This window comes from Pholis gunnellus (assembly GCF_910591455.1).
Source record: "Pholis gunnellus genome assembly, chromosome: 12".
NCBI classification, from domain to species: Eukaryota; Metazoa; Chordata; class Actinopteri; order Perciformes; family Pholidae; genus Pholis; species Pholis gunnellus.
This window is the reverse complement of record NC_136539.1, coordinates 13,121,402-13,145,586: the sequence shown is the minus strand read 5'-3', so window position 1 is coordinate 13,145,586 and position 24,185 is coordinate 13,121,402. Positions and strand designations below refer to the sequence as shown.

The following is a 24,185-nucleotide window of genomic DNA, read 5'->3' as shown; positions in this document are numbered from 1 at the left end:
CTGTGGACTTTTCCTGAAGTTAATGATGTGCAGATGGATGCACTTAGTATGGTTGTATTGGAGGGGTGTTTAATGCAATTGTGCACTTAAATGTCAATTTAGCAATTTATACAATGTATCACTGTTCATTTACAAAAATGCTCATAACAAAGCCACAAAATGCACTTGGCAGCACCGAAAATAAAAGAGTGTCAGATTAGAAAAATAAATGTTGAGTGTAACGTTTCCAAAAGCAATGTCGTGTGTAATTGATTTGATTATAATTCTGCACATTAATCCCATATTTTGAAGGGTTTCACATCCACGGCACTGTTGATTTTGAACGTCTTCACATCAGAAGAATTCAGGGGTCAAGTTGGGGACTTGTGCAGAAGGTGCAGTCAAACCTGTCTGCAGTGATGGACGATGTTGCCGTATGAAATGGTCTGTAAAGATGCAGCCTCTTTTGGAGTCACAGCAGAAATTGTTGAGAAAAGACAACATGTGCAGTTTCCTCCTTGGGTTCCCATATTGTTCTCGCCAGCTCTGCTCCCCCTGGGCCTCGAGAACGACTCTGTACACCCCAGACAAAAGTATGCAGGCAGAAAAGAAATATCAAGGCACAAAAGCTCTTTATGTAATGCTGTCAAGTTGCATTGATTTTTGTTCCCCGTATATTTGACAGACAACATAAAATCGTTGCTTCACGTCATGTCAAGCTGGGCCTCAGAGATCGCATTGGCTCTGCTAGTATCAATCAATTCTTTGGTCCAAGTGTTTCTTGGACTAGACGTTTTTGAACTACATTTGTGTGAACTCTGAAACGTTTGTTGCCTTTACACAGTGACACAAAAACAAACTCTTCCCCAGAAAGTCAACCTAAGTCAGTGTTTTCTGACTAAACTCTGTGTCCCACACTACGCGGCAGTGTGGAGTGAGTGGATGGATGGATTCAAGGACTGGAGCAGGAATGGGGTGCTGGTTTGTCTCTGGGTCTTTGTGGAAGCTCAGCAGCTGTGTAATCAGACCTGGCTCTGACCCTACCTGTCCGGACGTTCCTCCGCACTGCCCGGACGTTCCCCCGCACTGCCCGGACGTTCCCCCACACCCTCCATCATGTCCATGTGTCGGGCACACGCTGATGAACCGCTGGTCGCATGTAGACTCTGAGTCTACAGTCTTATTTAGTGAGGATATGCCAGTACTGTAGGAACTACAGTACATTAATCAGGGCTTTATTTAAACTCCCAATGATTTGCTGTTGATCCGTGGCCCCTTGAGCAAATGGACAGAACTTCATAAACACACACTTCACTAAAATGTTGAGATACTTGGAGTTTACTTGAGTATTTATACTTTCACTTTACTTCTCACAGGGCAATATCTCTTCTCAACTTCTTATTTCACTGTATTTATCTGACAGCTATAGTTACTGGTTACTTTACTTGGCAGACTCAGACTTAACATTGCTGATCAATAAATAAAATATAATGCATTGTTGTAGCAGCTGCTACTGTGTTAAGCGGTTAGCTAATTTGTTCTCATTCATAACTGGATGTAACCACTGCCTCATTTAGTGATGTGGAATGACCAACAAAATGATGAAGATGTTGGTTTATTTCAATTAATATTGTTCAGCTTGAGATAACAGCTAGGGTAAATCAGTATGTACATTTTGTTTTAGCTTTAGCTAACCCTAGCTCACTAACTAGCATTGACATTGTTTAGCACTGTTGCTTTGAAGAGCTGTCTAGTTTGCTGTTTCTCTGTGACAAAGTGTAGTTACTTCTCCTGCTTCAAGATCAGTTGGCCTACTGCAGATTGTACATGCTGTTTTCATGGAAATTATACATTTCTATAGTGTAATGCTTTGTTGTATGGTAAAACAGATGCCAAAAAGGCAGATTAGGGTCTTAACTTAGTTTTGACCAAACATGTCGGCCTAACTACGTTTTGGCTTTCTCATGCAGTATACTGCTGTATCTGTTGCACAAAGAATGGCTATTCACACACAAAATATATAAGTTACCCAACGTCTGGAAGACCTAGCAAAAGCCATTTATCAGAATAAACCTTGGGCTTGTGGCTTTTCTTTTTTCTTCTTTTTGGTGACTAACATCTGTATTTTTATTGGAAATATTGCACATAAACATATAATGTTATAATTGAGGGTGAAAGTTTTTTAATACGTGTTATCTAAAAGTGTCTTTTACCTCCGATGTTTGATAAAGGCCTAATGCGGTTCCTTGTGATCACATGCACGGATGGACCAACTATTAGTTTAATTTACCTTTTATTTCTGTGTCATGCGTTAAGTTATGTAATTACACAGAAGCTAACTTTACTAATATTACATTAGTACAACTATAAATGCAAAACTTTCACTTCTATTTTTACACTGCTACTTTTACTTGAGTAAAGGATGTCTTCCACCCCTGCTGTCTAATAAAGAAGCACATTATCTGCTGACATTATTTAGCCCATCTGACGATTGAGTTGAACGTGACACAATAGGGGAAGCTTCAGAGTCAGACATGTGGATGCTCTGTGGTCCCTGTTGAGAACACTAAGCTCTGTATTTGCACTCCTCTTGTCGAGGATAACAGCCTCTCCAGCCCAGGTTAGGAGTGGGGCTCCCTGCAGCTGCTGTCTCTGAGGCTGATTAGTGCAGTGATGAGCGAATGAGGGCCAGGGGAGCCGCGCGCACACACACTCTGAAAGGGTTAAGCAGCCGGTTAGGGAGGAGACCTGCTCTGTGTCCAGGATGTTGAGTGCTGCAGAGCAATGGTGTGCTGTTACACTGCATGAGGCCTCGGCTCCACTTGGGTTCTGATTGGGCCTGTAAGATCACAGCCACCACCCCCCAAACCCCCCTCCTCTCTGCCAACCCCCTCCTCCCTGAGGGTTTCTCTCTCCACATCCTCCCTGTTGATTATCACCACTGCCAGAGCTGACTCTTGCACTCCAGCTGCTGTCCACACTCTGGCTCTGGGGCTAATTTAACCAGGCTGCATGGAGGGAGAAAACTTTCTCACACAGCCTGAAGAAGCGGAGCTGCTGCAGAGTAAAACTCCTCCCAGGCTTTAGCTTGTTGCCCTCCATCAAGCCGCTGCCCCTCACTGCAAAAAGAGCTGCTCCGCTAACGCTACATGCCTCTCCGTCAGACTTTCCCTGGTGGTGCGTTTAAACAATATCCAGAGCTACAAATGATCAGAACAAGGTCACAGTCCTCTGTACTCAGGGATATTTCATCAGTGCAGAAATAGGCCGTGAAGGGTTCCCTGCAGACCAACATGTGTTGCTCTCTGCAGGTGTTTCATCTGAGCAAAGTCAGAGCAGAGTGCTGCCTTCACTGTGCAAAAGGTGACTCTCAACAGTCATCTTCAATTTGAAACTCAACCCTTAAGCTCTTAATATAAAACACACAACATCTTTCTAGCTACTGTTTATCAAAGCATTGTGTGCTTCCGTCACAATAACAGAAGTGAATGATGTTTGAATGATGCATGAATTGTTATTTCTGTTTTAGGGTATTTCAAGTTATTGTTATTTGGAGAAAAAAAAGCAAAAGCTGAATAATTCACACAAATGTCGTCATAAGAAGGAGCTGCAAAAACATCTATTTGACTTAGTGAGGCTGTGAGGGAGAAAAACACAATAATTGACCAGTCAAACAAAAACCTTTGGAGCAGGACACATCTCAGAGAAGACCGGAATCAGAATCAAGTGTGGCCTTTCTGAACGGAAAATTTGAATTAGTAATGTAGCTGTCTGAAAATGTTCTCTCATATTGAAACTGGCTTGTCAAAGATGTTCACCCTCTATATTATACCAAATATTATGGTTTACATTTGTATTTAATTCCAACAATATGCACACTATAAACATTAGTATCCTCTGCACTAGCAAATATCCATAAGCCACTTGGACCTTTGCCAGCAGCTCTGGAGTAAAGCCTTGTCTTACTTGTGAGTGTGTGCCAAAGCAGCATTATGTGAGTGTTGATGGGGAGAGTCCTCTGTCAGCCTCCGGGGCTCCGGTGTCTCTCTGTTGGGCCGTCCTGGGTCGCACGATTGGGCTGAGTGGGCAAGACGCTGCTCCATTCCACCCCCCCACCCCCCCACCTAACTCGCCATGTTAAATGGGAGCATTGTGACTGCAGACCTGCTCTCATCTTCATGTACACTTTCTTTTTTTCTCCTTCTCCCAGTACATAATGACCCCAGACTATGTGACGACAGGCATTGTATCCGACTGGGCCGACCGCATAGAAATTAAAGATGAGGATCTGATTCAGAGGCAGCTGCAGGTCTTTTTCTGCCATGAACCGTTGGACATACTGTGTCCAACGATATTTAAGGTGTGTAGGTATATGTATGTGCGTCTGTTGTTTGGTTTAATCAAATTACTTGTTATATTCAGATTCTGTGTGTGGTCTCCCGTGTTGTTGCAAACATCGAGCCAGGTGGTAACAATTGATTAAATCAAATTTCTGCCCAGGGGAAGAATTCAATTATGGCATTAGACCTGTAATCTGATGCATTCGTGCCTTCACATGTAGACTGTGTAAATTGCCGTTATGATACATTTATAGTATGAATCCCTATACTTAAACTTATTTATGTCATTTTAGACATGTTAGGAGGAGGTGCCGTGGCTTCACATGTAAGCGATTTTCAATATCAGATGTGTTCAGGGTGCATGGTTTGAATATAGATGCATATTTTCTGAACAGGTGATCACACACATGACACACATACATACATTAAATACACTGTAGAGACAAAACAACCTGCATCTTTTATTAAGATTGAAGTTCAGATAAACTGTTTATCTCTTTTATGTTTCTTCTCTTTCTTCTCTGTAGAAATTTCCCTCCATCAGACTGAACAGCGAACAATGCAGTCACACTACAACTGGCAGGTATTTAATCTCTTGTAGCCATTTTATCTGGGAATTCCCCTCTCTTACAATTATGAAGTGCAATTTAGAAATCAAACCCAGGAGCAGTGTTCGCTGGCAGAGGAGTTATGTGAAGATCCCGTTCCCCCTCCCAAGTGAACCGCTTCAATAACTCACACAGCGAAAACACAACCTTTTTTGTTTTCTTTTCAAAAAGGTGATTGCGTCATGATGAGAAACAATACAAATGACAGAGAGGCAGGTTACACATGGGTATAGTATTGTATGAATTTGTTATGTTTGCTATATCTACTGTTAAAAGGTAGTCTTGGCGTCTTTAATGTGACCGTGGACTTGCACTATAGATAATGTTGAACTTGTATTTATATTTTGGAAAATGATTCAGATGTTTTGCAGCTACTTAATGAATAAATTCAACACTTTGTTGCGAAGTGAAACTCACCACAGAGATAGCATCTTAGGTCTCAGGAGGCAATTAAAAAGAAATTAACTCTAATTTTGTGTTGTCTGCGATTTTTCCTTGTTTATTTTGAGGTTTCTTGAAAAACACCCACTTTTCAGTTACACCAAATGCTTCTTTTAGATTTCTGTTTGAATCCAGTTTCCACTGGTCTGCAAACTGCTAGATGCTATCAACAATGATGTCGGTGTGGTTATTTCTGCCTTATACACACACACACACACACACACACACACACACACACACACACACACACACACTGATCTGCATGTATAAATAATTCACACAAGATCAAGCTTTGATCCTCTGATACAGCCTTTGGGATTGCCAGTAGTGGCAGGAAAACCAGTAGATTGAAAATGAGGAATGCATCAAGGGGTGTGCTGTTTACTTGTAGCGCGGGCAGCTGGTTAGCCACCCCTCTGCCGTTTACACCCCCCTCCCTCGCTTTTCAATTCCAGCCAGACCCCAGGCTCGGCCACTAACTGGGGGCTGGAATATTGTGCACTGGGGATCAATGCGGCCCTGAGTGAAATGTCAACTGCGACCCTGCGATGTGTCAGGCTGTGAGGGAGTTGTAATGGCTATTGATCCACTGTGCGCTTAATGCAGAGCTGCCCCGCCACGACGCGAGCCAGCTGCAGCAGAAAGATATATGTATGAGATGAGCTAAAACTGAGAAAATAGAAAAGAAAGAGCCCACAGTTTTGTCCCCCTCCTCACATCCCTCCCTCTCTGGCTGCAGATTGATCTTCCTCTTCCTGCTGATTCTAACTGGGGTCTGTCATTATCTTACTCTGTCATTAGGGGCTCCATTGACAGCCTTGGCCTGTCTGTGTCACTCTATTGAGACAGCAACACTTTTCCCATGCAGGGTTCCCTACATTTATTAAAATCTCTGACAGCCTTGTCTTAGCTTTCTCCATAGATGGCTGAGCTTCAGGCAGCGGTGCAGCGGTGTAATTGGAAGAAGAGGCTCTCTGTTCGTGGCTAGTAATATCGGCGAGGTACAGCTAGGTCAGACTGGTTTATATCAGACTGCTCGCGATGAAGAACAAAATCAGGCATTTTCTGGCTGAGGGTCGGAGTCTGAGCAACAGTATAGACCCTACATTTATGCCTATATCTGTGAAGCACGTGTGTATGATCAGGAGTTTTCATGCTGTCTCTGTCGGGGAAAAAATATTATTTACAAACCGTGAGGTAAGGGACAGTATGAAAATGATGAGAGATTTGTTCCTCTTTGCTGACGGGTAGGTACTTTTGAGGGGAACCCTTTGTTTTTGTCAAGAGTTAAATGTTGTTTTGTTTAAAGAAATAAAATGTTCAAAGATCAAATATTTGCATTAGAAAGATTGATTTAGTGTGCACCATATAAAGGTCATTTTTGCCATATGAGGACAACAATCATGTCTCTACATTAGGGGTGAATACTCCTCATCAAACTCAACTAAAAGCCAACAGGATGATTAAGTCAGAGACTGAATAGATGTGGATCTTTTGTATTGGTGACTGAATGCGAGGTTCAGTCCCCCCACCTAATCATTTTGGTACAGTCACTAAGTAAAGCTGCCCACCTTTCACTTTTGGCTTGAGTAACTTGCATTTTGGGTTTAACTGAAGGGTTTTAAAGGGTTTCATCAGAATAGAGCTTGGCAGAGGGTTAGGGTTAGGCTTAGGCATTTTCTCAACCCACAGAGTTGAGTCAATTTTATTTATATAAAATCACAAAATGCATCTTTTCCGGAGAGGGCTTTAAAATGTGTGCAACATACAACTCGTGCTAGACCCTCAGCCGAGGAGCATGTAAAGATGAAATAACAATAGAGTATGTGAAAATTACTATAGTTCACAGCAACATGGTTTTCTATTGCAATGCTGTTTCATGAACAGCAACACATGCTTCAGATAAAGACTGTACAGAAATTATTGGGGTGGTGAGCGGAGCTGAAACGTTAGTGCCAGATTAAAGTAAAACACTCTCTGGAATTTTCCTATTTTCTTTGGACCACCTTCAACACCACCTCTCCAATATCCTAAAATAATATAACTTTATTGAGTTGTAAGTATTTGTTTGTTTGATAGAAACTGAAACTGAAAACATAATTTAAGATGGTGCACTGCTATTCAAACCACAGTATGTTACAAGAGCAAAACCTAAAGCTTTTAAATGAACCGTTATTGTCACTGTTGTTGCATGTTACATCAGATGATGTTGTAGCTTAATATGTGTGATAATAAATAGAATAAAATATTAATCCGAGATGAGAAAACGTTGAAAGACACTTCCCTACGGTCCCCCAAAAAGTCAGGTTTCCTTCCCTCAAAAGGGCAAAACACATAGCACTCCCCCTCTCCCTAAAAAATGTAATTTGTGCTTAAATATCAGAACAGCTGCTGCAACCTAAATTATTTGATTTTAGTAGCCGATTTGGTTCAGTGTTCAAAGTGACAAAAATAGAAAACATTACAGCAGATTTCAATGTGAAACAAAAATGAAAGAGCCTTTAAGAAGCAACCCAAACAGTTTTATTCTCGCAGTCTTTACATAACCGAAATTTCTGATCATATGATTATTGTTTTGTTGTGTTCGCCACTACTATTACTGTAGGGACTTGACAACTTGAAAACATTTCTGGAGGCTGTCAGGAAGTGCACAGTGGGGTGCACTGAATTGAGATTGGTGGTTTGTGTGCATGTGTGTGTATTTGTGTGCTACACAAAAAGCGATGCTTAGTATAGGCTGGTGTTGGGACCAAGCCGCTTCTCCATGTTACAGGAGGCACAATCAGGTAGGACCAGGGGGTCTCTGGCAGTCTTGGCCCCCATAACACACGAGGCTGCTCAATGGGACGGAAGTTATTGGAGGGTTGGGATGAAACAGATGACATGGTGTGTGACAGAGACTCATCATTTGAGTGTGATACAAGTATTTGACCTGCAAGGCTGTAATGTTGCTCGGCTTGTCTGGAAAGATTTATTCCAGATTGCAGGGCCTGAGGGGTCAGCGGCCGTACATGTGGGAGGTTTCTTGGGGGGGAAAAATGCACTTGTGGGGGAAGAGGTTGTGGACATAATGCAACAACATGCAAGAGAAAAGAGAAACATGATTTGTCTATGTATCTAACTATCTATAGTGTTCAACAGTTTCCCCAAAACACAGAAACAAAGCATAGATATATCTTACAAGACATGGTGATGAGTTCATTTAGCGTTTGCTTTCATGCAGATGTACATGTGTTGTACACTTCCCAGAATACAATGAATTTCTTTCTCCACAAAACTTGAGTTTATGGCCCCGCTCCTCTCTGACAGAGGGAAGCTTTTTTTTTTCAGGGAGGAAGAGGAGATGTTTAATCCAATACCCACTGTGAAAGGAAAAAGTAATGCATATCTCACTATTTCGCCTGTCTCCCGGCGAGATGAAATTGAAATTTTAATGCATTTCAGAGGTTTTTTTTCCCCCAGAATGGAGAAGCTGATAGACACGGCACACAGAGAGATGTCATATTTACCGTATGAACACCCATGGTTTAATGCTCTCTACAATACTGCCACCTCAAAGTTCTCCTGAACAAAACATGCTCTTGAACATAAAGGAAAGGCAAAGAAGAAAATTATTCCTCAAGCTTTCTATCAAGCTTTTGCATTCAAGGCAAAGTCTAAAGGGCATGTCAGTCTTCCTGCCTCTGAGAGAGGTAATTATCCTTTTCCTGTCAGAGAACAACAAATGATAGCCAACTATGGGGGTGCATTTTCAGGAGCTGAAATTTGTCAATTGGAAGGAGAAGGAGGTTTAATTCTCTGGCAGCTGCATATCTACTTTTATCATGCTTTTTTCAATGGTCATTTGTTACATGTTTTTTTTCTATTCTTGCAGGGGGCTTTGAGCTTCTGAGGGTGTGTTTATGTGCCCTGCATTAACATACCTATTTATAGTCCTACACTTTCTTACAGTCATCTTTTTTTTTTCTGTTGTGACCATTTCACAGATTATATATTGTCCAAGTAATTTCCCTTTCAGCATCTGTGTTTTTTACCTTTCAGAGAAAGCAGTGAATGGAGAGACAATTATCACAATTACTCATATAATTGAGCCGTCTTTGTATCAAGTGCAGCTTCGGTAACCCTTTTTTTCCATCAGCCAAAATGGTTTCATTATATGGGTTTTTCATATTCCCTGACACAGGGCTCTGCTGAGGGCCTGGCGCGTGGATGAGATGCAGGATGAACAGAGAGAATCATTAAGGTCACAGTAGGAATAATTATCCCAGCTATGGAAAGAGCATCTACAGCCTTTTTTTTTCTCCCCCGGCACAAATGCAGTGTCCACGGTTTTGTTACGAATGGAGCTTCCACCTTCTACTTATACAAAGAAGAGAGGGGGAGAGCAAGACTTGTATCAACATGACAATTTTCCATCATTAAGACTAATGACAGGCACAGACTGTGGGGATCAAGGGGAGCACAAAAAAGAGAGGCGCATTCAGGTGTTGGCTGAGTGCTGACCTCCTTCCCGTCTTTGTTGGAGACTTAACTCTTAACAAAAACTAAAAAGGGATTTCAGACTAAAGGCGCAGTGGCAGCTGAACGTCAAGCAGTCCGGCTCTCCATGGGCAAATGACTTAATTGGCGAATTTGCATGTTTTCCATTTGCAGGGAAATTAATTCAATAAGACCTACATGTAAAGATGTTTAATCAATTGTTGTTGTAGTGTTGGTGAAATAATTCCCCAGTTTATAGCTATGTTATATGGATTATATTCCTGCAATCCAGCTCTCACATCACTACGTGACTCAAAGTTTATTATATTTCGATTATCCTTAAAATGGATTTTTTCTGATCAGTTGACAATTTTATGCCCAGATCTACACTTGACAGGTTGAGATACTGTAAGATGTAGCGAGCATGAAGCTTCAATCTGACACTAGTTTCTTTTACAGTTTAGCTGAATTAAGTAAAAGCCATATTTTTCCAAGTCCTTTCTCCCCAGCCTTCACTCAGGTAATTGGTCATTTTGCAGCCAATTTTGGGCAGGTTGGATGCTTGCTGCCATGGCCTGACCCCTGCTGCTGCTGTAATGGGGACAGCATTTCTACTAGTTCACTGGGGGCTTTTCCACACTGTGACCCCCAGCTTTCTGAGGAGAGAGCTGCTCTGAACACTAAAGGAGGGGGGGGGGGGGGGGGGGGTCCTGTTACACACATGTTTATTATTTCTTTTTACCCACAGGAGAAGTTTTTGCTGTTTGAAATTTAATTTGCCAGGGATAAAAGAGTCACTTAGGTCCAAAATAAGCCATTTATGATTTGTTTCTGATAAGGGAAAAAAAAATGATGAAGAAGAAGAAAAAAAAGCTGGATAAAAAACCATTCACATTTGTATTTAATTTATTGTCACATTCGATGGCTCCTTATTTCTATTGTCACCAGGCTTCAACACTCAATGCAGTCTAAGTCATCTGCAGCAACAAGTCCAGTTTGGAGTCACAGCGGCCTTTGGTCAGTATACATTCGCACCATGGTGCTGATTCTTTGCAGTCATCAATGCCTAAAAGCAAACAAAACTATTAATATACTTCACACAATTAAAAATTAACAATACATTTTACTTGTTGTAGAAAACATCAGAAAATATTTTGTCAGTCAATAAATGAAATTATTATACTTTCTAGTTGTTATTAAAGGCACAATATGTGATCCAGATAATCAAAACACCAACATTTGAAAACATAGTTGAATCTGACTCAGATAATACATTATGGACATTTGCTGATGTTTACCAAGACTCAATTGTTATCAAATGAGAAACACACTCATTTTAATTTAGAAGTCAAAATATCAGAATAAATGGACAAAAGATTCTTTAAAGAACAACAACAACAAAAGGTCATTGTTTGTTACCTTGCTTGCACGTAATAAAAAAAAGATTATCATCATAACATATTGTGAGGCAGTACATTTGGTTTTGACTGTCCAGAAATACATTTTATTCCTCGTTTTTCTGAAAACAATTACAAAAAAATAAATCTCAATTTCATTTCCCCCCTGGCCCTTATGATAATGCAATCAATTACCCGTTATAACAATCTTGTTTCTCCGATATTATGATTCTATTTTTTGTTTGCGTGTGGTACTCAGTAAACAAAATCCATTCACATTTTGATGCCACATTGAACATGAAAATAGACATTGAATCGAATTGATTGTAGTGCATCTAGTTTGCTTTTATTGACGCTGCTGCAAATTAAAAAGCCAAAGAGGAAGCAGAACAAAAGGCAATTTCACTTGTTTGATCCACTGCCTTAAAAATGTGAAATAAACCTTCATAAAATGAGACGTTTTTTCTGGAAGTCACTCAACGAATTACATTAGCATTTGTAGCTGAGGTCATGTGGTAATAATGTGCAGTCTCAGACATGATAAGCTATGAATTAAAAAAAAAAAAAAACAGCATGGGAGAGCAGTTTTACTATGAATTAGTATATTTGAGATAGTTACATTTATGCATCTTGATGTTGAGTACATGCATCTAAGAGATACAAGTTGGGGGAAATGATTGAAATTGAAATTTAAGTCTTTTCTTTTTTTTTATTTGCAGACGGAAAATCACTAGAAATGATCAAAAGTCATCATAAACCTAAAGCTGGAAAAATAACTCACACAAATTCTTCAAATAAAAACATATACACCTGCATTTCGTCTCCTCTATAATGAAGGGAAACAACAACAACAAAAAACTCCCTGCACCTCCATTGACAATAATTAATCACTGCTCACATGCAGAGTCTGCAGGGTGCCCGCGGAGCTGTGCTTTCACACAGCATGGATACACAGTTTACCAATGCACCGCGGTCGGGATAATATTTGGTGGCTGTGAAAATGTGGGTTGGCATGGCAGTTGAGGAGGGCTTTCGATCACCGGACTGAAATGAAGTCTGTGACATCTTGGCCCGTTTACCCCTCCGCACCCCTCCTCTCTCTATCTCTCCACCTCTGCACTAACCCTCAGGTGAAGAGCAGCAGGTGTTAAAACACCCTCAGCCACAGAGCTACTCACTCCTAATGAGTCCTGCCTCTGCGCTCCATCCATGCATGGAGGACTTTATTTTTAGTGCGGCTAGTTACAAGCCCATGCTGCCATGCTGCAGGACGGACCGCTGTGGCCTGCGCTGCCCTCCTGCAGCGAGCAGAGGAGTCAAATTATAAATTAAAGTGGTAATATTATCACCCGTCTGCTCATCCTAATGACAATGAGGGTGGCTTGAGAAAATGGCTCACATACATAGTTGATCATTTAGGTTGCCTGCGAATAAACACTTGGTTAATGAATGTGATTTTATTTGCAAAACTATGATATATGCAGCATACATTGCGTGAGTCTGCTCAACCCTAAATGTCATTGACTTCAACAAAAAGCCTGTAATTAGTATTGCTATTATTAGTATACTCGTTGAGTTATTTTACCATGTTCTGCAAATTCTACCTCTATTCCGTTAATGGTTTGCTCACAGCCGCGTGTCAATTTGCAGATACTATAATCGTGGGAAAATAATGACAGTTATCAGTCGCACCCACCAAGTACCCATAAAAATCAGTCCTCTGTTCTGGAAGATGATAATTATTGGTTGTACTACCATTATCATTGTCGTTGTTGATGGAGGAAATCTTGAAGCATTTTTCGAAAGTAATTCCAGAGAAATCACTTCAAATTGGCCTATTTTAGGGGACAAGGCCAGCTTATAATATTGCACAGATATCTTTAAATCCAGGCATCCGCAGCCGCCTGGTACAGTGTGGCGCACGTGTCCATGATGCCAGCGCCTGCATTTTGATAACACGTTTTACAACTTGCTAGTTCTGTTCTGAGTTCAATTATGCAATTACACTGATAATCACTGTGACGGAATTTAACTGCCTTTAATTTGTTATTCAGGTGGAGATGGAGGGACTGCGGATGGAGCAGCCAGGCTGTGTTTCATGCTCTGCACAGACACCAGAACAAGAGCAGCAGGCTGCAAATGAATCCTAATGAAATGAAGAACTGGAGACTTTATTCTTATTCTTCTTCTTTCACCAAGTGCGTCCCGCGGAGGCTCTTTGACCCAGAATGGCGTGGATTTATCTGCTCCTTTTCCATCACGTGATTTTCAAAGTAAGTTGCTTTCAGCTGCTGATTGAAATGAATATCTTATTTTTTTTAATATAGCCTGGTTAAGCTATACTGCTGCAGCAGTGACCCTGTTCCATGTGAGCTATTGAGTTGTGGAGGTCTAAACCTGCAGCTCAAGAAGAAATGTCTTCTGTCAGTCGTCAGTTCAATTAAATCAAATGACCATGGATAATTATTCTTTGTTAGGCTGTGGGAGGCTGGCCGCACCCCCCATCCTCGCTTAGATTCATGCTAATCAAACGTGTCAGGATTTAACAAAACTGTGACCATTAATTGATTGCGATAGAAGGTGCGTAAAGTCGTTTGGAAAGCATTTAAATGTGATAAGAAAATAGGCCTGCGTGCATTCATTACAACACAAGGAATAAGAAGAAACACAATACAACAAACAATTTCTCACGGTTATATATTGTTATGAAAGAAAGCCATAATTAAAACAGTTGCCTTTTCAAATGCATTTAAAACGGACTTAGACGGTGGTCCGTTATTCAGAAATTGTTATGGGCTATTTTGTAGACTTTGATGTCGTTGTACGTTTTCAGGCGTTATAAAACATGAGCCAATAAGACTAATTTGACATCAATGCAGAACTGTTTTATCGTCCCGTGCAGCCAGATGTAACTGAGACCTAAGTGTTAAATACATGACCAATTACAAGCCTACTTATGAAAATTGAACACTAGTGTTATGCTAATACACCTTCCTCCAGATAGAGCTTTAATCTAAAAAGATTTAATCAAACTGTCCAGAGTAGCTTTAACGAGACTGGAAATTATTATTTAACATTAATAAACGATGATCACTTTTATTTTATTAACAAACCTGATTGCACCGTATTATCCAGCGCTGCTCCGATGTAGATTACGGTATTTTATTCAATATTACACATTTGGATATAGCGCTGAGACAAACGTGGATCAGGTGCACTTTATGGTATGCAATATTAGTACAAAATTGATTATTATTATTTATTTGACTTTGATTTCTAAATAATAGAACTAACAAAAATAATGATAGCGAATCTTGACATGTCAAGGGGTGTCTTAGATGTTTGTGGTTTTCCTTGACTTTATCGGCTTCTTCGGACCCAGCCCCAGCGTCGCCAATCGGCTTCCCTCTTGGAGAGAGTGGACCAATCAGCGACAGTCTTTGATGAATATTCATGAGTCCGAGATTCAAACCTTTGAGCGAGTTTGTCTTGGTCCACAGCATCATACCTAGGACTTTTCACAGGCACAAACTACATTTTCTTATGAATGGAAACAGAAAAAATCAGTTCGGCTTAAATTGGGACCCATCCTTCACTGAGATCATAGAAGGAAAACAACAAAAGCAAGACAAGGGGAACCGCCAGAAGAGATGACAATGACTACGATTCCGGAAAGTCTTAATAGCCCTGCCTCAGGAAAAAACGTTTTCATGGAGTTTGGATCCCCGAGTCAACAAATGTCGCCTTCCTCCATGTCTCACGGACACTATCCAATGCACTGTTTACATTCGGCAGGTCATACCCAGCACGACAGCTACAGTCCAGCCTCGTCGTTCCCCAGATCTTTGGGTTATCCATACGTAAACTCTGTCGGCAGCCATTCCACCAGTCCATATCTCAGCACAGTACAGACCTACCAAAACAGCTCGGCGCTCACACAGACACGGCTAGAGGAGACAGGTAAGTGTGCAGCAGCATCTTTGGATCCTAAATATGAACTTTCTATGTTGGCACGGCTTTCGTCTGTATACAGTCCTCGCTGCGGCGAAAAGACGACCCAGATGTTGGAATTAGGCTTGGTAATTATTTATTGCGTAACGCTATAAACAATGTATGCAATTAAGGGTAATTATACCTAAAGTACAGCCTGTAAAACTTGCACAGAGTATTCAAAGCTGCGCAGCACTGTGGCTATACAACTGCCTCCTCATTCTTGTTCTCTTCTCCGTCTCTCCCTCAGCGCCAGAAGCAGAGAAAAACACAGTGGTCGAGGGCGGAGAGGTTCGATTCAACGGTAAAGGGAAAAAGATTAGAAAACCAAGGACTATCTATTCCAGTTTACAACTTCAAACTCTAAACAGGAGATTTCAACAAACTCAATATTTGGCGTTACCGGAGAGAGCTGAGCTTGCAGCGTCGATGGGTCTCACTCAGACACAGGCAAGTCCATGAAACACTCACGAATAGCTCCACTCTGCAAGAGCACCGTTAGCCTTTTTTTAATTTATTTTTTAATTTTTTACACCTTTTACAATGCTTTTTTCCCCACAACAGGCCTTATTTTTTATTGATATTAATGCTATTATTATTATGATTATTATTATTAATGCAAACCATTCATCAAACAATGATATAGTGTCTGACACCAAGTTATGGGTTAATTTTGTTTCCTGTCACTCATGTGTTAATTTCAATGACATCTTAATACAGTAATAGCCTTTTATAATGAAGGGCAGGATATTGATATAGGCCTATTAAAAAAATGTTTTTTTTTTACTTTGTACAAGGAAACCTGTTGCGTGCGTAAAAGTGGCAAATCCTTTTACAACAGTACATTTTCTAATAATCTCCTTTGTCTCTCCAGGTGAAGATTTGGTTTCAAAATAAGCGCTCTAAATTCAAGAAACTGATGAAGCAAGGCGGGGGAACAATTGACGCCGCCGCTTTAGCCACCGGCCGCGGACTGTCGAGCGGTTCTCCCTCGGTGGCACCTGTCTGGAGCTCGCCGACCACCGTGAAGACTTCGGTGGGGACAACCGGATCTTACATTCCCAGCTACACCTCATGGTATCCAACCGCACACCAAGAGTCTATGCAACAGTCACAGCTCATGTGAACAGGGACCTCAGCCCTCGACTCTGCCATGGCTCGTGTATCACGATGGTGAAGGGGCCTCAGCACGGCCCCCGCACTGATAACACAACAACAACAACAACAACCCCGGAGTTTGCTGCCGCATGCCGCCAGCTGACACAGTGGCCTCTTCATACCGGATGACGGCAAGCAGCTAGAAGAAGCAGGAAGCTAAGAGACTGAAAAGGCACGCAAAGCGCCCAAGGGCAGCAAGTCTGTGACAGTCAGCGGAAATCGTAGACCAATGGATCTTTTTTTTTAGCTGCTGTTTATCACTTTTGTGGCAGTTTCTTTTCTTCTTCTTCTTCTTTTTTTTCCTTTTTAATTATACTTGTGTGAGTTATTCTGTTTGTAAGAAAACACGTGTTTGTTTACACCAGATGTTGGGCCCAAAGTGATGATGACCTGAAATCAATCTGCATTCAGTAACAGTTAAAGGTTCATTCTTTTACCAAATAATGATAATTAATACATTCCACCATTATGCTTTGAGCACACTCAACCCCCAGGGCATATATTGTGCAAAGCCTCAACTCGCTACTATGTTGTTTATGTGTTTGTTATTTAAGTTAAATTATTCAGACTAGTTTTTCTGTTGAGTTGAGTCTGTGTTCATTTTGTAAGTGTGTTTTGAAATTACAACACTGTGTTGTTAATGCTGCACTAACGCAAGCAAAGCTTTTCTATGCCGTGCCCCGATGTTATGTGAAAAATGTAAAAGGCCTGACAATTTGCTGCTTTACAAAAAAAAAATATTCTGAGGGTGAGCAGCTCATTTGTTACTGTATTTTGTATATCATTTTCAGACTTGTTTTGTGCTGTACTGGATACGCTGTGAAACAGGGTTTTAGGCTTTCTGTATTCGTCGAGATGTGTTTAGTCAACATAGAAAATATTTAGTTTTGTATTGATCACTTTAATTTATTTATCTGTTTCTGAAGTTTATGTACATAATGTGCAAAGGTTCAAAAGCAGTAAAATAATGATTTAAATTATGTCAAGAAAGGTGTTTGATTGAACCCCCCCTTCACTCCTCCATCCTCATCTCATGTGAAAAGAAAGGCTTCAGCATGGTGCAGGTTTAATGTGAGCTGACACAAAGCAGTATCATGTTGGTTATTGTAGCAGACACCGTGTGAGCTGCAAAAGGCTCGTCGTTTAGATTTATGGTCGTGTTTAGCATTTAGCCTACATGGGTTCCTGCTGCTGCTGCTCACTAGTTGCAGATGTTGTCAAACATCTGGGGTGACCTAATAATTATATAAATCTGGCGCTGAATCTAAAAAATATCTATGCATCTACACAAAAGCGGGCTATGTAAATATGTTTTACTTAGCCTATATTAAAAAAAAGAACATCAGCAAAAAAGGCAAGAACCACTGGGAATCATTTGGCCGGTATAAGCTGCATTTTGGGGGATTTAACCGTCGCGGTGCGGGAGACCTGGATTCATTTAACATCGCTTATTTCTTTTCAGCTTTTCTTAAAGATAATCTTCTTACAATTTGTCTTCCGACAATCCCCATTTTGTGCCATGAATGGGAGAGATCAATTGTGTGTGTTAAGTGAATAATCGCGCAAGAGGCAGGTGCTGCTGCAAAAGACTGGATGAGCACGCGGGACACAGGGCGGATCAGATGGAGATCAGTGAAAGTGAAAAGTTCAAAGGCCTTCTTGTTTGAACTTCACACTTTATTCATTAACTCTAGTTTCACGATCTTGAAGTAGCCTACGCCTTTTTTTGGTTGAATAGGAATTTTAAATATGTGTTTTGTGCTTCAATTTTATTCATGTTGTTGTTTTTTTAAAACACCAAAAGAAAGAGAGTGGAATAACCTGTCCATTCAAATATCGTACCGAACGCTTATACATGCAACAATAATAATGAAAAAAATATAGGTGAAAAAACAACAAAACTGAAATTTTTTTCTAATAGGGCGAAATATTCGGGAAAATAATTCAAACAATGCATCGTAAATGTTAATGTTTTTCCCGGAAAGAAACAAAGAATGAAACAAAGACATTCAGATGCACGACTTGTAGCCAACTCGCTCTCATCCAGCTTCAATGTCTCTATGAATATATACATGTTTTGCAATTGTAATGGCAGATTTGATGCAATCTGTGAGGTCTGCAAAACAGCTTTTACACGGTCCAGCCATATACATCACATCATAACCAATAACTTCCTTCTCTTCTCATTTGTTTGATTTATTCATTGCTAAAAGGACAAATCAGACCATCACGATGGATTATTTTTAGTAGTATTATTTTATAAATGCATGGTGCAGTCTTGATACAGCAACCATCACATTCAAAAAGCATTCAGCTTCAGAGAGACTAAAAGCAAATAAGCTTTGGCCTATTTGTCCACTCCTAAACATCCCTTTCGACCTGTCGCTATTGTTATTTTAATAAAAAAAACTCAGGACATATACAGTCCTTTGCCCACAGAAGGAGAATAGGCCCACATTTCCATACCATTAAGAAAGAGTATGAATTGTGCTGCCGCTGCTGCAGTGAACATAAATCTGCCTACCTAGCCCCAGAAAGGCGCAGCTGCACATCCAAGAGGGTCAGCGTTATTTCGCTGTATTCTCCTCTTGATTATACGAGCTGGGCCCATCAGACCCAGCATAATTACAGTAATTTCGCCCTTATTTATTCTAATGCAGTTTCCCATCTCTGAGGTAATTATGAGCATTTTTTTTCGCACGGAGGATCTTTCTGCGTTGACAAAAGAGATAGTGCTCTGAAAGAAATGTGCTGCTGCAAATAGAAAGAAGCGAAATAGGTGAGCTGCCATTTCGTCACTGTTCCCTTAGACTTAGCTTATGTGTAAGGCTGGCAAATTGCTTGCAGGTGTAGCCTACATCACAGAGTTTTCAATGCGAAGAGGCCTCAAAATTAGCAAAGCACAATGTAAGAGTAATGAGAGCAGCCTCTACATTAAAAAACAACTTGTGTGTCTCCCCTTCCTTACATCCTCTCGACAGCTTTCTTTGCTATAGGACTTTTTGTCCACATAAAATTGGCACACTGAATACACTGGAGACTTTAAAAAAAAACAAAAAAAACATATCCAGCCTAAGATTTTACTTGCAAGGAACCAACCAGTCCTAGAAATAGTTTGATACCATCAAAAATCTGCAAGATTCAAGCCTGTTTCCTGTTTTTTTCCTATACTTTCAATGAATATTCAAGATACAAACATTTAATACACACCTCTCTGCTTGAAATGATGAGGCAAGCTCCCTCTCAGGATCTCGCAGAAAGCTGCATGGAGGAAGATGAGCAGCAGCATCCTGCAGCAGATACAAGATCAGCGAATAAATCCCACAAAATGTGTCCCATGTGTTGGTCTAAGCTATAGCAGCAGAGTTCAGAATATGACTGAAAATGTCTGCTTTATTTCCCCTCTTTATAGCTGTTGGGGGAAAAAATGTAGATTATTAGCATAAATGTTTACTCCTCATTACGCTGATGACATTGTGCACTCGAGATCTTGGTAATCTTTGGGGTAAATTATGAGTATTTTTTTTTTATTTAAAGCAGCAGTTACCATGCAATTTAGGCTAAATCTGCGTAGGCTTCACACGGATATAATTATCGTTGAGTCAAGATGTTACACAAAAAAATATGCATTGATATCCCAATTTATTATGTACATTCAACTTTGACAATTTTGATGCTTGAAATAGCAGGAAATTGTCTTGTGTAAAAAATAACACCCCATATTAGGACAACTAAAATTGCGAAGAATTATATAGTAATTGCAGGCTTTCAGATGTGAAAGCCAATGCTCAAACCAGAGCAAATGTGATTGAAATTACAGATCAGGGTATAAATTAGGATAGGGGGTATGGCATGTACAAGTTAGCTGGAGAAATGCAGAAGTGGGCCTGTACACCACAATAGCTCTTAATGAAGGAAGTCACATGGGGCAACATAAAACATCCACAATATTCAATTATCATTATTTAATTTTTTTAATGGACGAAATCGATAAACAGTATTGTTCATACATCTGTGCTGGTAACTTCACAGCTGTCGTAACTAAGTAATGCCACTCATAAGTGAAAACCAGCTAATATGATTTCAGTCCACAGTTATCACGAGGGCCTGTCATGATACATTCACTAGTCTCTGTACAGTAACAGTAGACACATTACATCTACAAATGTCCACTCAAAGGTATATCCAGGCCTATCGATGTAATGTTTCGGCGCACAGCAGACCTGCTGCATGCCTGGGATATGATCCTGTCAGCTCCATCATAGAGATCTAGCAACCGCTGACAAGCTACAGTCCTAATTATGTAGCCTACAAGGAAACGATCCCACTTGATGGCCCGTGCTTGTTTGAAGGGAAGCGTGTGGGTAAGACAGTGATGATCATGAATGAGAACTAAGTGATGGGACTGTGTATTAATAATACCCCCCCTCCCCCCTCATCTATCTATCCATCGGAGTCAAAATAGCTCAAATACAACAGACTTTACTGGCAGCAATACATGTAGTTTTTGGACGTGTGCCTATACGGGCCCTGTGAGCCACATAAATAATGTAGGTCAATGTGCTCGTCTTCTGAGAGATCAGAGGCTTTAACGTTGGCCTACTTGTGAGAAATGTTTCCATGATGTTGTAGCTCCAGGCTGTCTTGGAACTAGTTCCTCTTGTTAGGCTGAGTTCATAAAACGTCTGGAAAGCGATTCACTGACTCCACAGAGTCTGAGGAGCTTGTACTCATTCATACCCACCCTCATCTTCCCATCTCGCATGCCAAGGCGTGTTGTTGCGTTGCCTCCCCCCTCCGCTGAGGCTGCGCCCCGGGCCCCCTGCCTGCCTGCCTCTGCCTGCCTGAACGAGCTCCGGTTCGGCTAACGCTAATCATGTGCGGACTGAACCGGGTAAAATAGACAGCCGAGGAATTGTCTCACGCTTGTCCCCGCTTTTGATAGCACCTATACGCCCTTGTAGCTTATTAAAACAACCTAGTATCACTTAAGAAATAGCTTAAAATCCAACTAATTTACAGCTAAGCTAACATGTCTGTCGAGCAACACAACCAGAGGTAAGTGCAATAATGCAATCGATTGTGTCAGCTACAGGTGTGCGTTTATCGGCTAATATATTGCAACCAAAATACAGGAAACTGTTTAAGATCACAATAACATGTTTTCTGCAGCCCGGCTCCATTTAAGATGTTAGAGTTTCCCAAAGTAAAATGTGTAATATAAAGCAACATTATCATTTTCTGAAATAAAGCCATTTGATGTGAGAACATTATGCAAGCGTTGATTGTACGCTTTAATACATAGCCTATTGCTGTAAAATAAAGCAGGCTATGAATAATATAATTTAAAAATGAAAACAGTCCCTCTGCAGTACATTAGTCTCATTGCAAAACGAATAAGACAACACAAATTCTCCCCAGTCATCCATAAATGAGTGTCAAAGGGGAAAATAGGAGAAATGCATGTGCACAGAAAACATTTGTGGAAAGAAAAGGAGGGATGCATATTCACAGAAAACATTTTTATTTAAATAACGTCTGGTCATATATAGAACATTGCTAAAATAAATAAGACAAAAATACAATTAAGTGTGATACAAGTAGCCTAAATCAGAGGGTAGGACAATCAGTAGCTCAAGGTGGTTAATGGATTTGCACCAATAGCCTAATAAACAGAGTCAAAGCAACACGGGCTGTCAAAAAGCTGTGGTAAAATATTTACAAACATGGATTCACTTATCCCCCCCAGGCCTATATAGAAATCAACTTGACATAAGGAATGGATAAAGGTACACTGTTTTTATCGCACAACAAAATGAGGTCATATTGAAAAAGGCACCATACAGTTAACTTGTGCTACATTTGTGACAGGTTGTCCTGCGATGAAGGTTTTGTTTTTGCGCATATGGCAGAAAAAGTGACGCCCGCGTAAAAGTAGGCTTGCGCCCAGGCTGCGATTGCTTTGGGTAATAGTGGTTCACTCATCCCTCGACATAAACAAAATAAATAAATACAAAAATAACTGTAGAAATCTGTGACTACCATTTCCTAGCGCAAAAAACTGACAAGGTCCATGAGCCTGTCTGGCTCCCTTAACTTTTCTGCTTGCGTGTAACGTTCGCATGGCGCGCACACGCGAGGTCTGTAAAATGAAGGTAATGGCATTTTTTCTTTCTATTCACCAGTATTGTCCGATTTAAACCCTTTGTTTTTTTTAATTTGTTTTTCAGAATATCGTTCCAGCGCTTATGGCGGAGTTGTGGTGGTGCTGGATCAGAGGTGGCTGCAGATGCATTGTAGAGTTCGTGGTGGAGTACCAGGAGTAGTTTGCCAAAAACGATGAAGTCGCAGACGTGTTGGGAGGGCTGCAGCTCTGAGGTAAACTGGAGTTGACACTGTTCATTCTTTGAGTCTGTGGAAAGTCCCAGGCAGTAATTGGCGGAGACACGCAAGGGGGAGATTCACTGGAAGCAATGTGTTGCTCTGGGATGAGTTCCCCACTTTTCCACAACTTCTTGAATTTTGAGCGGCGGTTTTGGAACCAGATTTTGATCTGAGAAACAAATGGCAAGCGTAAAAATTGATTAATCGTTATTTTCCAGCTCAAATCCCTCGACCGTTTGAATCCATTACAGATCAGACCTGAGAGTGGAGAGTTCACAGAATATAATGTCTTTTGATGCACCCACCTGTGTTTGCGTCAGGCCCATCGATGCTGCCAGCTCGGCTCGTTCTGGTAGAGCCAAATACTGCGTCTTTTGAAACCTCCTTTGAAGTGCAGCCAGTTGGAAGCTGGAATAAATGGTTCGAGGTTTCCTGACCTTCTTTGGTTTTCCATTAACCATCCGGATTTCTGGCTCGCGCTCTTCTTTTTCTGAGGGAATATTCAGGAAACATTTCAAGTTATGCATGAGGAATTCCCAGTTGTATAGACCTATTAATCATTTTTGCAGGGCCATCAGTTTGTGTTTAGCAGTTATGTGAAGGCTACACCTAATCATTTTTTTTTTTTTATCAGATTTGTATATTATAATGAAAAAAAAATCAGAGCTAGTGAAAGGTTGCTTAAGATTTGTGTTTAACAACAAGCTATATTAATTAAAAATGCACTATCGGTGTTTTGTGCGCATCTGAAAAGTTGTCTGTGTCTTAATCATTTCTGAACACATAATAGGCCAATTGTCTTGTCCATTATGTGTTATTTATGATTCAACTTGCTCTTCATACAGTCCATGCAATAAGCACGTTTAGACGTTTGGTCTCAAACAAAAGCATGACATTATAATTACAATATTATTTAAACTAAATAAATAAAAAAGAGCTTCTTTACCTGTATCGACTGGAGTAGGAGAGGAGTTGGCGCCGTAGGAGCTGTATGCACCATAAGATGAGTTGAAACCAAGGTCGTACGACTTTGCGTTATATGGCACAGTGCTGGTGGCGTTGCCGTGGTACTGGTAAGAGCCGAGTTGGCCAAATGGAGAGCCGTGGCCAGGCTGTTGGTTGTTGTAGTAGCTGCTGTCCGTCGCCGTGGATACTGGCAGAGTCGGGGACTCCTGCGATTTATGCAAACTGTGGAAATTGCTTGAGGTAATCTGGTTCGAATGCATATCAGTATTTAAGTTCTCAAAAACCCCAGTCATCATCGAGTTGGAGCGGAGCAGCCTCGTAACCTATGCGCGAACAAAAAAAATCACAAAATTGCGAAAACTGCAAGCTGAAAAACACGACTCAAATCTTGGACTGATGACACCTTTTCGTGAATCGAAACGCATCCCCGTGTAAACTGCGGC

At 40.8% G+C, this 24,185-nt stretch overlaps 2 protein-coding genes across 2 annotated transcripts; one reads left to right on the top strand and one right to left on the bottom strand.

The window, feature by feature from the left end:
- Positions 1-14,894: 14,894 nt before the first annotated feature.
- Positions 14,895-16,360, top strand: dlx1a (distal-less homeobox 1a; the record flags this gene model as incomplete). Its single annotated transcript, XM_079170709.1, is given in 3 exon segments — positions 14,895-15,209; positions 15,493-15,684; positions 16,109-16,360. Coding segments are annotated over 3 exon segments (759 nt in total).
- Positions 16,361-22,071: 5,711 nt separating this feature from the next.
- On the bottom strand, positions 22,072-24,035 carry dlx2a (distal-less homeobox 2a; the record flags this gene model as incomplete). Its single annotated transcript, XM_079169742.1, has 3 exons — positions 22,072-22,945; positions 23,082-23,266; positions 23,723-24,035. The coding sequence occupies 3 exons, from the start codon at positions 24,033-24,035 to the stop codon at positions 22,619-22,621; spliced, it is 825 nt and encodes a 274-aa protein (XP_079025868.1). The 3' UTR covers positions 22,072-22,618.
- Between the last annotated feature and the right edge of the window lie 150 nt (positions 24,036-24,185).